At 39.9% G+C, this 16,246-nt stretch overlaps 1 protein-coding gene across 1 annotated transcript in view; it reads right to left on the reverse strand.

Moving 5' to 3' along the window:
• Positions 1-11,166: 11,166 nt before the first annotated feature.
• The window catches only part of LOC127572646 (leucine-rich repeat and immunoglobulin-like domain-containing nogo receptor-interacting protein 2), a 124,699-nt gene continuing 119,619 nt past the window's right edge, over positions 11,167-16,246 (reverse strand). Inside the window, exon 2 of the mRNA XM_052020125.1 lies at positions 11,167-13,157. Coding sequence (XP_051876085.1) covers positions 11,304-13,157 — 1,854 coding nt within the window. The 3' untranslated portion in view covers positions 11,167-11,303. The remainder of the gene's footprint in view (positions 13,158-16,246) is intronic.

Below are 16,246 nucleotides of genomic sequence, written 5' to 3' on the forward strand. Positions count from 1 at the left end.
TCAAGGATTGTTTCTTAGAGCAGTATGTTACAGAACATACCCTATTTCAGACAATCATATGTAATGAGGTAGGATTAATAAGGGATCATGTAGTTAAGGATCCTCTAAGGAATAAGGATCACAATGTGGTAGAGTTCCCAATACAGTTTGAGGAATAACACCAATAGACTGAAAGAACTGCCCTCAACCTAATTCAGGTCAATTACACAGGGTATGAAGTAGAGCTGTCCAGAGTAGACTGGAAAAATAGGGTAAAGGAAAGGTCAGTGGCAGATACTTAAGCAGCTATTTCACAAAGCTCAGCAGAAATTTACCTCATTTGGGAAAGGGGATTCCATGAGAATAAGGAAATTATCCATAGTTAACAAAGAAAATCAAGGAAAACATTAAATTGAAAACTAGAACATATAAAGTAGCAACTGTTAGTGGTACTTCAGAAGACTGGAAATTTTACAGGAAGCAGCAGAAAGAGTCTAAAAAGCTAACAAGGAGGGAGAAAGCTGTGAGAGAAAATTGGCAAGTAATATCAAAACTAAACAGCGGGGCTTTGAAGGATATATACAAAGGAAGAGTGCAGCCAAGTTAGGTATAAGGTCCCTGGAGGATGATTTTGGGAAACAAAGAGATAGCAAATAACTTAAATCAATATTTTGAATCAGTCTTCACAGTAGAGCATGCTACAAATCTCACAAATAGATAGCACTGAAGAATTTCCAATAATCCCTTTCATGAGTGACATGATATTGAGAAAAAAAGGAACTAAAAGCTGACAAGTCACCAGAACTGGATGGCCTGCATCCAATGGTTTTAAAAGAAGTGACTGCAGAGATAATGGAGCCACTGGCTGAAGTCTTTCAAACCTCACTGAGTTCTGGGAGGGAATCAATGGATTGAAAAACTGCCATGTGACTCCCTTGTTTAGGAAGGGAGACAAAAGAGTGAAACTATAGGAGTGTTAGCTTAATATTTGCTGTTGGCAAAATGCTGGAGTCTATAATCAAGGAAAAAATAACTAGTCACTTAGAGAAGTTTGATGCAATCAAACCAGGTCAACATGTTTTTATTAAAGATGAATCATATTTGACAATTTTGCTATAGTTCTTCATGGACAAGCAAGCAGAGTCAATAGAGGGAAACCTCTCGATGTAATTTATCCAAAAGTCTCACATAAAAGGCTGGTGAACAATGTAAGAGGTCTTAGTACTGGGGACTATGTTAACATGGCTTGGAGAATGGTTATCACATAGAAAAGAGAGTTGGAGTAAATTGTTCTTTTTAAGACCAGATGGATGCAATTAGTGGACTGCCCGAGGGATCAATTCTTGTCCCTCAATTAGTTACAATCTATATTAATAATCTGGAGGAGGAGGTCAAATGTATGGTATCTGAGTTTGCTGATGATATGGGAACAGGTGGGAGGACATGCTGCAATGATGGTATTTGGATGCTGCAATAGGATATAGATAGGCTGAGTGAGTGACTTGGCAAATGGAGTTTAATGTAGGGATGAATGAGGTCACTTTTGTAAGAGAAATTAAAAGGCACACTATTTTCTAAATGGAGGGAGACTGCATATGAGTGAAGTAACAGGCTTCAAGGAGTTTTTGGGTATGAATTGCAAAAGGTTAGCAGGCAGATGCAGCAAATTGGACACACAAGAGACTGCAGATGTTGGAATCTGGAGCAAAAAATGAATTATTGCAGGAAATCAGCAGGTCAAGCCGCATCTGTGGCGACAAAGGGATAGTCAACATTTCAGGTTGAGACCCTGGATCAGGACTGAGAGTGTAGAGGGGAGGTAGCAAGTCACTTGGAGGCAACTTGCAGTAGATTGAAGGTTAGAAATAGATAAGTATTGTTGCAATTGTACAGGGTGTTGCTGAGACCACTCATGGAGCACTATGCACAGTTTTGGCCTGCTGATTTAAGAAATGGAGACAGTCCAGGAAATATTCATTAAGCTAATTCCTGGGATGAAAGGGTTATGGTTAAAGAAGTTGCATCTGTATTCTTTGGAGAATAGAAGTATAAGAGCTGGTCTTCTTGAATGATATAAGATCCTCAGGGGGCATGACAAGGTGGATGCTGAGAGGTTTCCAGTGGGTAGGATAGTTACAAATGAGGGGACATAATTTCTAGATAAGGGACAGTTATTTAAAACTGAGGTGCATAAGAATTTCTTCTCACACAGGGTGGGGAAATCCCTGGAATTCTCAACTCCGGAGGGTTGGGAAAGGTAAATCGTTGGAGATATATAAGAAAGAGAGAGATACATTTTTTAAATGATCAGGAAATTGCGAGCTCTGTGCAATTTCTCCTTTTCATTTGATTGGATTCAAAACAAAGGATAGAAATAAAAATAAAACAAATTAGCAGCTTTATGATAAAATACTATCACTTTATTTCAACATGCAGTAAACATAATGGTTCCAAAATGTTAAAAGCCCAAACACATCTGAGATTCATTTATTTTCTGATGTTTACAACTTCAACATTCATTTAACCTGTACTAACATCACTGGAGGCGATGTATGTTTCAATGGGAAGAAACTTTCTTCAAACTCAATTACAAAAATAATCAGCTGTGTAATAGCTTCAATTATCATTACATCAGGAAAAGTAAGATGCATTCTTTCTTCTGCAGTGTAAGTTCATAATTTCCCATCATTTTTAGCAAATATCAAATGCACACAATCCATGGATGGTTTCTTTAAAGGACTTGCCAGACAAAACCAATGATGCATGGAGCTCATTGACAAATCAAGTTGAGGTACACAGTTTTATTGATTTTAGAATCATTTAATTTCATGGCAAGATGGGCACGTGATAGATTAAACTCATTAAAGTTTTTTTTATCATTACTAATTATATTTGGCTGGAAATATATGGAATTATATGCTATAGACCTCTATATCTTTCGCATCTTCCAACTGCAAATGCACACAAATCATAACAACCTTCTCCATTAGGCCTTCCTCTTTGAGCAAGTTTCTGATCATCACTTGGGTGATGTGCTATATGTTAAAGATACTAAGTAATTTGGAATCATTGATGCTGTTTTTTGTTTAATCATTGTTTAAAGTAACTCCACAATGGTGCACTGCCAGTTTGCATTGTGTACATTAGAGAATTGCCATGTGACACATCTTTGAAAATGGCCAATCTTGGCCTCAAGATGTGCATCATGTATTATGGTTAGTGTTGCATGTGACTATGTCATTTTTGTAAAGGTGTTATTACTTCAGTCTGATGGCAGGGACAGTTTGACTTAACAAAACTCAGCGTAAACTCACAATGACAAATTAGCCAAACTCTGCTGAGTGCTATATCCACTCTGTTGTGGACTTTGCTTTTTTCAATGTAATTTCCTGTTTTGACAAATTCCTTGGTTCTTTATCTCTTGCCAGTAACATTTCATCCTGTCCTCTCTGTATCCAGTAACATGGCAAACTATATCTTTATCTCATTTAATTCCACTAATCCCATTTTTACCTAAAATAGATCTTTATTACTTGACCTATTGCAACCATGTACTTGTCTTGTGCCATCATCATTTAATCTTTCCTGCATTCCTTTTTACCATAGACCATTTTTACTCTTCCTGCTTGCTGTGCATTTTAAATCGTTATGTTTCAAGCTGATGGGCTTTCCACAGAATTGGAAAGAATTATGTTTCAACTCAGAGGAAAGGCCATTAGCTTGAAATACTGATTCTGTCTCTCCACAGATCCTGCCTGAACTGCTGAGTAATACTGTATTTTCCTTTTGTTCTGTAAAACCTTCTCAATCTGGGTTTGGCTTTATAACTTCCCAGCACAACCCTAACAAAAATAATCTATATTACCCCAATTGCTTTTTTTCTACTGAGACTGCTCTAACTCTAATGAGTTAGATTCTGCACTTGAATCCAACTTAGTCTAATTAACAATAAAGCTGTTCTCCATTGCTTTGTCCACATCACTTTAACCTGCAACTTCAATTATAACTGTACTTTAGAACAATGTAATTGGTTCCATTTCCTTACAGTTTCACCAATAATTCAGCCGAGTTACCTCTCAGGTAGCAGACCAGCCACACTGAGCTAGGATATCAGAGACTGCTATCAGCAGTAGAGATCCAAGAAAACATCACTTAATTGCTGCATGATTTTGTTATCCTGCATCACTTTCCACCTACAGGCCCATATATCACTTTCTAGACTTTAATTACATTGGAAGGAATCCAAGAGGACTATTTCAAACTATTTTAATCTCTTTTTCCTCATCCTTCATCAGGTAGATTATATCAAGAGGCAGCAAATAAATATTCCTTTTGAAAATTCAGTAGTACATTTCAAAAACAGAATTTCTACGTGTAACACACCAAGAAAAGAATTGTGGGTTATCCAGATATCTTACTAGCACAAGACTAACAACATGGATTAGTGGTTCTAGAAGTTTTATTATTGTTTGTTCACAGCTAACGGATTTCAAAACCATTGACTAGGTTTGGCACTTAAGTTTTAGGGAGCTCAAAATAATGATGGGTTATTGATGATATTAAGCAAATTCCTAGCCTCCCAGACATAAAAAGGTAAAATATTAATTCAGATTCAGAATGAAAATGATCATAATACCTGGCTCAAACAATAATGGACTTTTTGATTTTATTGCAGGCTGCGTATAATTCAATGTGAAATGAACTCAGTACCACAACTTCCAAGAGCAACTTGAATTTTTGTAGGATCTTCAACATGGTAAAATGTCCTAAGGATCTTCACAGTAGTGCTATCATATTAAAGTTTTACCGTAAGTCTCATAAGGATATGTCAGGAGATGTGTCCAAAAGCAAGGTTAAAGGAATAGGTTTTTTGGAATGTTATTAAAGTGGAGAGGGTGATGAAGAACTGGACTGGTGTAGGGAGGGAACTCCAGATGTGAGGCCTGTGCAGCTCAAGGCATGGCTGCCTGTGGCTGGGTGGGGAAGTGGATGAATCCAGAAATGGAAGAATTTGGAATTCTTGGAGGAGTTATAAAGTTAGGGATCAGGAAGACCAGGGAGGGATTTGAATATTGGAAAGATGCATATGAATTTGAGGCATTACTGGTCAATATTAACCTGCGAGCACTGGGATAATAGTGGTCCTTATCATTGTCTGGCCTCAGATCCTGTCTCACACTGAATCTTGTTTGTTTATTGATTTGCTCTTGTCCTCTCAAAATGTTTCAGTTTTGTCAACAACTCCCCCATGGTTCTCATTCAACCTCTGAATATCTGACTGTGGCCTTTTCCTTTCATATTTCACTATGGCAGAACATTCCAATATCCTTGTTCAACTACGTAGAGCTCTTACTTGCTGTCTACTTGCTGCCTACTGCGTTATACGTTTCCTCCAAATCTAACTCTTCAATATGTTTTCGGGCTCTTCAAACACTTCCATTGGAAATAAACAACCATTTCTCATTTTTGAAGTCTCATTGAAATATGATAAAAATATTTTGTTGTACATCTCAAATTACAAATGCTACCACTTTTGAGGGGGAAAGGGCAAGTATATAGAGGGTTATAATCACTCAGTTACTTTGTTATCATAAGGAATATGAGACAAATTAAATAGAGGATGGTGCTCCACTCTCACTGATATTATCATATCATGAGGAAGCTTCTTTTGTATACTATGGATTAACTATTGAACTATTTATAAAACAAGTGCTTTCCAATTTCATAGGTGTCACCCACGGCTAAGTCAGGGTGACACCTATGAAATTGGAAACCACTTGTTTTATAAATAGTTCAATAGTTAATCAGGAGAGTCAGGAGATTGTGGATTCAAGTCCCACTCCAAGGTCTTATATACAAATAATCTTGGCTGACATTTCAGTGTCACGCTGAGAGTCATAAAATGATAGATGAAACTATAAAGCTAGCCCTCACCTGCCCTTCCAGGTGGATGGGAAAGAACTGATGGGACCAGTTTGAAGGAGTTCTCACTGGTTTGTTGGCCAATAGGCACCTTTCTACAAACCACACTAAATCAAATGATCTGGTTACTATCTCAATGCCATTAGTGGGATCATCCTGTGGATAGACTGGCTGTAGTGCTCTATACATTGCAGAGTACACTTGAAAAATACACTTGAGATTGTGAACAGCACCACAGAAATATGAATTTTATTCATTCTTCATGTAGAAGAAACCCTGCCACTATGTGGTCCCTTGAAAAAGACATAAACAAGTTTGGACTGACTTCAGCAATGGTATGAAATCTTCATTACATTCCAATTCTTTGTAATAATCAGATCTAATGCATATTTTGAGGATAGGGAGGGTGTAAACATTGTAATGATTGAATGGATATGGGAATAATGCAATCTAAATTGAATCAAGTCATAGGAATTGACTGCATCCTGGAACATCCTACTAGAGAGTTGGACTCCTAACATTACACATACTGAATCTTGATACATGGATTAATTTCATAGCAATATAAAATATGATTTCACTGCACAACTGTTAACAGGCAACCCAAATCTCAGACAATTTTGTAAAATAGATCTGGAAAATAAGAACACATCCAATGAGGTTTATCCATATTTTGTCAGCAACTTGTGATCTCTTCGGTGGAGAAAATCTATTTTACAGTCGCAGCTCAAACATGGTCAAAGGTCATCCTGAAAAATAAATTCACATGTATTTTTGGTGCGACTGCAATGATTCCTTGACACTTTAAGAAACACATTTGTAAATGAAAATAAGATTTATAAAGCACATTATTACATCTTCCAAAATGAGTTACATACAATGTAGTTGGAAGTTAGATAGTACATGTTGTGCAAGCAACTCAACCACTCACCCACCATTGAATCCTACAAATAGTAACAAAGTAAATAGGCAGTTTTGGGTGGTGTGTGTCATAGGAGGAAAATTGACCAAGGGATAAAGTGAACCACCTGATCTTCAATGCGAATTTCAATTTCCATCTGAATTACTGTCACCGTTGGTTGGGATCATATGTTAACTACTCTCACCAGCACATCATTCATGCAACTTGCAATGGGGTATGGACCAAAACTATGTTGATTCTTTCTGGAATGTGACTTGGATGGGTAAAGTGAAGGAGTTACAGGGACTATAAATGGGAAGTAAATGTAGATTTTTCAAACATATTTTTATGGGATTTGATTAGACTGGTGCAGTTTCGTCCATCATGGAAAGATAGGATGGATCTAGATTGTGCTCAGAGTGACTGCCTGTTGGACATTTAAGCTATTTGAGTATAAAATGGGGAGTAAAACAGGTGATGGTTCATGAACTTAGTTGCAGGCAAGAAAATCTTACAATTCTCTCCGTGATGAATTTCTATGAGTCCCAGTGTTTTACAGCCAATGACTACTGTTTGAAATCTATTCACCAATGAGAGGAATAATGTGGCTTGACAGTTCCTTACAGTTTACCACAGCTGGATATCTCTTAACCCTGACTCATAATCTGGAAGTATACTCAACTGGTTTAAAATTCTAAGATAACCCATCAAGATCTTAAAATTGTTAAAATGCTATTGACACATTAAGTGTGTAATATATTGGTCTCAGACTCTGCAATGTTTTTTGTTCTCAGTTAATGGACATTTCCGAAATAGTATCAGCTTCTGCAAGGTTAGTATCTAGCCTACTCAATGGTGTGTGGAGCTGGGACACCAAATTAAATAGGAACACACTACTGAAGGCAATCTCATGGTCTGGAATCACAGAACATTACAGTACAGGTTTCCATTTGGCCCATCTTGACCGTGTTAGCTTTTTGAACACAATCTCTAATTAGTCCTACTCTCAATGTTATTACCCCAAAGCCTTGCATTTTTCCCCTTGATCACTTCCATGTGTAATTCACATTGGCGTGACTGCTTTTTCCCAACTGCAATGACAAGTGATATCACAGGTCATGTAGTGCATGTTTCCCCATTCCTGGCAGCAACTGGAGTTGCTGGGGATAACTTACAAACCTCACTGGTCAGTCACAAGAAAACCTAGAATGTATGGAGCAGGGATTGGCAATGAAATAGTACGTAGAGGGATATGGGAATCCAACACCTAGCACCTCCCAGCCTTACTTTTCAATGGACAGATCTAGATAATTCACTGGAGCTCTGTTCACTGATTAGCCTTTTTTTTTAATAGTTCTGGGTGACAGGCTGTGATCTTTGCCCTCTTAAACAACCTGCCCCATTGGGGGCCCTTACAGCACGGGAGGCAAAGGGCCATTTCATTGTGTAGTTCATGCTGAGACACACATGTGAGCACCAGTGACTCCAGTCCTTAACATTTTCCTGTACTTCTGTGGTGTCCCAGACTTTTGTTGTTATGTGGCTGTGGTAGGGACTAGTTTTTAAGCATTGAAGTAGTTTCCTGCTGATCATTTCAGAGGTCCTGATGGGAATAGCTAAGATCCTGTTTTAGTGAAGGAAGATATGTGCTAAACAACACTGTATTACTTTCAATGTAATATTTCCAATATCACTAATATTTTTGGATATTTTGAGTGGATGCTTGAGTGCATGCAGCACAGGTTTAGTGAATTTAAAGAAGGCAAACACAAAGAAGAAAAGCAGTGGAAATATTTATCCCTCAAGCACTACTAAAATAAATTATCTGGTCTTTATCATTTTACTGTTAGTAGGTCTTGCTGTGTGTAAATCAGATGGACCATCACATACATTACAACAATAGCTGCACTTCAAAGCACCTCATTGGCTGAAAAAAGCTTTGTGATATTTTGAAAGATGTGGAAGTTTTTGTATCAAAACAAGTTTTACTTTCTTAAAAAAAGAGATGTAAAAGGTGTGCAGAAATAGATTCATGAATTGCTTGCCTGTGATGATTAGTGTGCAAATTGAATGAGGATAATGTTTGCATTTGGTATCCTTCCTGAAATACTTCAAATTTATATCTAATATGACTGGCAATGGATTACAAGGAGGTTATTTCCATTTGTGATAAAGCTTTCTAGATCAGCATTTGAATTATATCACTGAAAATCTACAAGCTCCCTGCATATTTTGTTTCCTTGAGTTTACAAGGTTAAGAATTGGGATTTTAAAATTCTAAGAATTGATCTAATAAAGAGAAACCATTTCTCTTGCAAGAAAAGAGAAGATTATACAGCTGGCCCCTTCAAAAGTGAAATCAGTCAGCACTTTTTCATGATTGGCCAAGCAGATGAGGGACATTTTCCCCCAAATTGATGTGCTTGCTGGGTCAACTGGAACTTGAAAAATATTTTCAGCCAGAGTCATGAAAGGATATGGATCAAAGGCAGATAAATTAAAATCCACTAACAGAACTAAATTGCGGGTCTGAATGTTTGCTTTAAATTCTGAATAACACGCTTATTGATGGACATTGAAAAAAATTGAATGCTACTTATTTTATCAAACAATTAATTTATTTGCTTCCTTTGTGTTGCATTCACTTATATAAATCTAGTAATCTGCTGCTCTAACTTTACTCAAACATGAAACCTTCTTGGTGTGAACTACTTTTCCTGGAAAGTAGATGCAATGTGGGGTTTGCTTCCAACCTGGATGAAATGTATTTTCTCAATCCGGCTTGCAGTTTGCTAAAATGATTTTCCTCTTTCAATTTAAACCTTTTTTTTGCATTGTCAGGAGCTAGCTTTTGAACAATTCACAATCATAGGCGATTTATGCTATATCAGGAGAGTTGAATGCATAATACTCTTTTCATTCAGATCATAATTTGACTCATCTGGGAGAATATAAATCATACTGTTTCCTTAGGCTTGTTGATGTTTGGTTTCAATGTGTTTGGAAATCTGGAAAATATACAGGTCCCTGTTTTCAACGGTAAGACAACTTATGGCCGCTAATTATGAAGTTCAGATGCTTCCGATAAGTTTTTCCTGTCCTCCCAAGATATTGATTCATACTGGGATATGTTGCAAAAGGTGCCAACAGCGCTTAATGAAACTTTCCCGACTGGCCATTCTTCACATGCAAGTATGAGTGAGTTGTGGCAGAAGATTGTCAATAGGGACAGGGGACAGGAGATGGAGAGGTGTCAAGCCGATCTTGATGCTATCCAATTATGTGGAACAAAAGAAGCAGAAAACCTGTCCCTTCAGAGATGGGGCTTGAGGTTGCAAGTAGCAGAGCTATGATATCATTAAGATACTTACGTTAATAATCTGCAGTGGCCTTTCTAGTTGTACTCTTCCAGCATACAATCATAATCTCTACATCTTATGACTTGTACTCAAAATTAATGAAGAAAATAAATCAACATGTATATAGATAATACCAGTTTTTAAAATCAAAATCTTTACTAACTTTTCAAATTTGCATTTGACTTGACAATGAAATTAACCTTTCACATTGAAGTATTGTCATTGTAAATTAGCCTTATGAATTTAAAAGTATACAAAGCATACATCTTGGGGCATAATAAAATCAGAAAATGCTGGAATTACTCAGCCTGTCAATCAGACCCTGTGAAGGAAGAAACAGAGTTAATGTTTCTAGTTGATGTCTTTTTGTGAGAACCATTTGGATTATAAGCCATTGACCTGAAATTTTAACTTTGTTCCTCTTTCCAAGGATACTACCTGACCTGCTGAATACTTCCAGTGCTTGCTGCTTTTATTTTAGATTTACAGCATCTGCAGTTTTTTTGCTTTTCAAATACATTTTGGGCCAATGTTTCCGCATTGCTTTTTAAGCCCCAAACCAATGCTGGCAAATCTTGTACACTAATGAACACTTCATTCATATTGCTTAAAAAAAATGACTTCCATTAAAAAGGAGGGCCCCAGTCCCACTCTCCATTCTTTTTCCCCTTCCCAACCACTACCCACTCAGTATTTTTGTAATATGATCCTCACTGATATGGGGTTCACCAACATCATATCTTTTCCCCATGTGGAAACCTGCAGGTGGCTTTATGAGGGCCTATTCCTTTCAATTCTTTCCGACTGTTAGGTTTTTTTATAAAATGTCTAATGCTTTTCACTTTCACTTGACCAAGTGGTTCAATAGTGAGATTAGTCCTTAGAGAGGTGCAGTCATTAGTGCAGGAACCTAATTGTTCAATGGCACTTCCTCCATATAAATTCAAGGCACGAGCACCATGAAAGCAACTCCGAATCCCCAATGGCCACCACATCCCATATCTTTTTGAACCATTAGCTGTTTCAATCTCCCTGGGATGCCAGAGAACTTTAGCTAAGTCAGGATTTAGCCCCATAATGAGCAGCTTATAGGTTATCTTTCATTTTGAAAAAAAGAACGATACAGCCTTTTGCTGTTGGCATTAAATCATCTTCATGTTGAACCTCCGTGGGCCTCCTTGCTCATTGTCAGCTGTGGCTCCGTTGGTCTTGCGGGGAATGTACTCGATATCGATGTTGCTCTTGTGCTTGCCCTTGCCCCGACTCCATACAAAGAGGAGCAGGAAGCAGAACAAGACCACACCAAGGAAGGTGAAGCAGCCCATGGCAGTGGACACCAGTATTGTCTTGAGGTCCAGGGCCACCGTCATGTGCACGTGCGTCCCATTGGAGTGGGTGTCATTCAATTCAGTCAGGTACTGAGAGGTCCTGTTTCCACGCAGGTGCTCGGAAAGTCCTTTGACCTGCAGCGTAGCTGAGGTGGTGTCATTCCCGGCTGCGTTGCTTGCGATGCACAGGTAGACTCCACTGTCCAGAAACTGGGTGGAGCGGAACTTCAGGGTGCCATCCCCCAGGACAGTCACCCTCCCGTTTGACTTGAGGGTGATCAGCCTCTTGCGTGGAGATTGCCAGGAAATAACCGGTAGTGGGTCACCGTCGGCTCGGCATACGAACTGAGCCGTCTGACCCTCCTCTACCATCAGATTCTGTGGTTCCTTGTCACGTATTTGGGGTCTTTGGCAGGTGAAATAGCTGGGGAGGAACAGATTGTTGAAATCCAGGAACTGCTTCCCCCTCAGGCTCTCTGGCGATGCACACGTCGGGGGCTCTCCCGAGAACCTCAGTGTCTTCCTCCTCTGCAGGATCCAGAGCAGCCGGCAGTCACACGCCAGCGGGTTGTGGTCTATACACAGCACCTGGAGGCTCCGGGCGGAGTGAAAGGCGCTCTCCTCCAGGGTGTCCAACAAGTTGTGCGACACGTTCAGCACCCGCAGGACCTGCAGCCCTTTGAAGGCACGGGTCTCGATGGCCAGCAACTGAGCGTGGACCATGTGCAGTTCCTGAAGGCGGGTCAGGTCCTGGAGCATGCCTGCTTCCACAGCGCCGATGGGGTTGAAGGACAGATTCAGATGCATGAGGTGAACCAGGTGCTTGAAGGCACCATAGGGCACAGCAGACAGGTTGGTGTTGGTGATGGACAGGGAGGTGAGGTTAAGACCATACAAGCTGTTGGCGGGCAGCGTGTCCAGCAGCGGCCAGTGATCGATCTCCAGGTGCTTCAGCCGGTACAGCTTCTTGAAGGCATAGGCATGGATGGCATTAATGTGTAGGTGGCAGAGCCGGAGGCGGACCAGATTGTGGAGGTGGGACAGGGCTTCGGTGGGCACTGCAGTGAGGTTACACTTCTCCAGCGTCAGCTGCTGTAGTGACAGCAAGCCACTGAAGGCTCGGTGGGAGATGTAAACCAGGTCATTGTCCCCCACCTCCAGAGACTTTAAGTTATGCAGATCCTGGAAGGTGTAGTCCAGCAAAATAACAATTTTATTCTCGCTGATGTCCAGCCTTGTCAAGTTAGACAGACCAGAAAATACACCAAGGGGGATCAATTTTAGTCGGTTGCTCTTCAGGCGAAGGGAGCGCAAGTTAAAAAGATTACTAAAAGAACCAGGTTCTAAGGATGAAATGATATTTTCACTAATGTCGATTACTTCCAACAAGGTATATGATGCAAACTCATCCGGATTGATGTATTTTAGCTTGTTCTTGCTCAGGTCCAGTATTTTGGTCTCAATAGGAATGCCCTCTGGGATCACAGTCAAGCGCCTCCGATGGCAGGTGACAGATTTGTTCTGGGCAGAACATTCACAGCGAGCGGGACATCCCACTGTCGATCCCGTGAGGATGATGATCAGAGCCAGACCCAGGAATGGCTGCCAACATGATATGGCCACATGAAGCATGACTTTGCTGAAGCAGTCCACCATTCTGTCAAGGGCCTATGACAGAAGGGAGACAAAAAAAAATGCAGCTTTAGGCACATAAACATAAACACACAACTTGGTTGAATCATTATTGTGCAGTTTGGGTACATCACCTATTTGTATTAGCTATACTCATGAGTCAATAGCATCAACCTCTTCCATCAGCAGTCTGAGTATTTAACAACCTCAAGGAACCTTGAGGCTGAATGACCTCTTTCTGAGTTGTATCTTTCCATGAATTGTGGCTGTTGACTCACGTGACTCTCTATCCACTCATACAAAAGTAGAGGCTGGGACGATGGCAATGAAACCCGCTTTGTAATTGGGATGGGATCATCCTGCCTTCTGAATGTTCATTTCTTCACTCTCTCCATCTTAACACTGAGAAGGACTCATCTTAATTCCACCCACTAATCTTCATCCATTCTAAATGGAAGAGAACAAATAGGCTCAGATCCACTTGTTGCTATGGTAAACCTTTTCTCTGTTTGACATAAAACTAACAAATCCACAGCACTGCCCCACTTTCATTCATTAGTGTTGGTTAAGCAGCATAAAACTTTCAATGTTGCATCCCATGGTCTAAGGTGGAAGCAGCTCCCTCTCCAGTTTCCTGACTTGTATTACCTGATTATCGATACAATGTTTTGTTTACAAAGTTACTTTCTCTGAACCAAATAACCTGCATGCATTCTATTCTTTTCCTTACAGAGACTGCAATAGGCAAGTCGTATTTTCCAATTGCTCAGAAAAGAAAACTGTTGGATCATCTGTTGTGTAGTTGGAAAGGAAAATCAATTACAGTTAGCGTGACAGTTTCTTTTCATCTGACATCTTATCTTACACTTATCACAACACAGAGGAAGGCCATTCAGCCCATCAGGTCCCAAAGGAGCAATTCCAGCAGTCCCATTACCCTCATAACTTATTTTCCTGTACCTGTGCAAAGTATTCTCTCTCACATGTGCCCATCATCTCTTGACTCTTTTTGCCTCTAACCTGCAGTAAGTGGTATGTTAAAGCAGCTTACCACATGTCTTTGGGATGTGAGGTACGTGTGGGGGAAACAGGAGAACCCTGTGGAAACCCACTGTGCAGTCAACATGGTCACAGCGAGAACATGCAAACTCCACACAGAAAGCATCCAAGATCAGGATTGAACCCAAGTTGCTGCAGCTGTGAGGCAGTAGCACCACTTGTTGCATCGCTGTGGCACCCTTTGTCCTCCCTCCTCAATGGTGTAATAGAATCGGGGATTAGTACAGCACAAGTGTGAGCCTCTGGAGCTGTGAGACAGCATCATTATCTGCCGTATCACGTGCAAACTTGGACTAGAAACAAAAACAAAGTCGTAGACAAGTGTCATTGTCTAGATCATGGTCTCTCTGCATTTTAACTCCATTGATTCACCATGGTCTCATTGGTCTAACTCACTCTGCCTTGAGAAATGAACCAGCTTAAAAAGTAGCTTAACAATACATGATAAAATGATGTCTATTTAAGACTAAGATAAGGAGGGATTTTTTCTCAGAAAATTGTAAATCTCTTGAATTTTTTACACCAGAGAGTTGTGGATGCTGAGTCATTAAGTACATTCAGGGGTGACCTAGCTAGACATTGAGTAGTAAGTTTAACAAATCTAACCAAACATTTTCTCATCTAATGTTAATTAAATTTAGAGAAACTGGTGAAATACACATACAGAAGGCAGATCACAAAATGAATACTATTGGTCCCAGGCTAGCTCATTAAATTAAAAAAAAACATTAATTTGTAGATTGTGGACCTAACCAGCACTTTGGTTCATCCCTAATTGCTCCTGAACTGAGCAGGCAGTTAAGAGTAAACCACATCAGTTGGTCTGGAACTACATAAAGGCATACTAGTTAGGGATGATAGATTTTCTTCCCTGAAAGACATTTGTAAATCAGGTGGGTTTTAATGACAATTCGGTCGGTTTCCTGGCCGTGTTATTGGAACAGAGGAACCTAGGAGTACAAGTACATAGTTCACTGAAAGAGGTGTTACAGGTAGACAGGGTGGTGAAGAAGGTGTTTGCCATGCTGGCCTTCGTTAGTCAGAGCACTGAGTAAAGGAGTTGGGACATAATGTTGCAGTTGTACAAGTCATTGGTGAGACCACATTTGCAGTATTGTGTACAGTTTTGGTCACCCTGTTATAGGAAAGACGTCATTAAACTGGAAAGAATGAAGAGAAGATTTACAAGGATACTGCCAGGACTCGAGGGCCTGTGTTTATTGGGAAAGGTTGGGAAGGCTGGGACTTTATTCCTTGAAGCATAGGAGATTGAAGGGTGACCTAATACAGGTGTATAAAATCATGAAGGGCATAGATAGCATGAACACACGTCATCTTTTTTCCCAGGGAAGGTGAACTAAAAACTAAAGGGCATAGGCTTAAGGTGAGAGGGGAAAGAGTTAAAAGGACCCGAGGGGCAACTTCTGCACGCAGAGGGTGGTGCATATATGGAAACAGCTACCAGAGAAAGTGGTTGAGGCAGGTACAATAACAACATTCAAAAGACATTTGGAAAAGTACATGGAAAATTAGGGATTTTAGTAAAATGCAGGCAAATAGGACAAGCTTGGTGGGCACAATGGTTGGTATGGATGTGTTGGGCTGAATGGCCTGTTTCCATGCTGTATTACTCTATGATTCTATTGATACGAGGAAAATGATCAGCCTGTTTCTCTATCCACAGATGCTGCTTGACCTGTTGAGTATTTTGCTGTCTTTATTTTGGGTGTTTTGATTTAATTACTTGAATCTAAATTCAAGGTGCCATGGTAGGATTCAACCTCAAGACTCTGTACCAACGGTCCAGAAGACTGGCTGTTATTCCAGTAATTGAGTCATGATGCTACTCTGGGGTCAATATAAGAATATAAAATAAGGCAGGAGTTGTCGTGTGTCTGCTCCATCAGCTAATATAATCTTGGCTGCTCTGAGCATTGGTGGGAACCCCACTTTCCTGCCTGATCCCCATTACTGTTGATTCCCTTATCACTCAGAGTCTATCTGTCTCAGCCTTGAATGTACTTGATGTCTTAGCAACTCTCTAACAACAATTTACAGCTCTCTGA

The sequence above is a fragment of the Pristis pectinata genome, chromosome 7 (assembly GCF_009764475.1).
Source record: "Pristis pectinata isolate sPriPec2 chromosome 7, sPriPec2.1.pri, whole genome shotgun sequence".
Taxonomy (NCBI): domain Eukaryota; kingdom Metazoa; phylum Chordata; class Chondrichthyes; order Rhinopristiformes; family Pristidae; genus Pristis; species Pristis pectinata.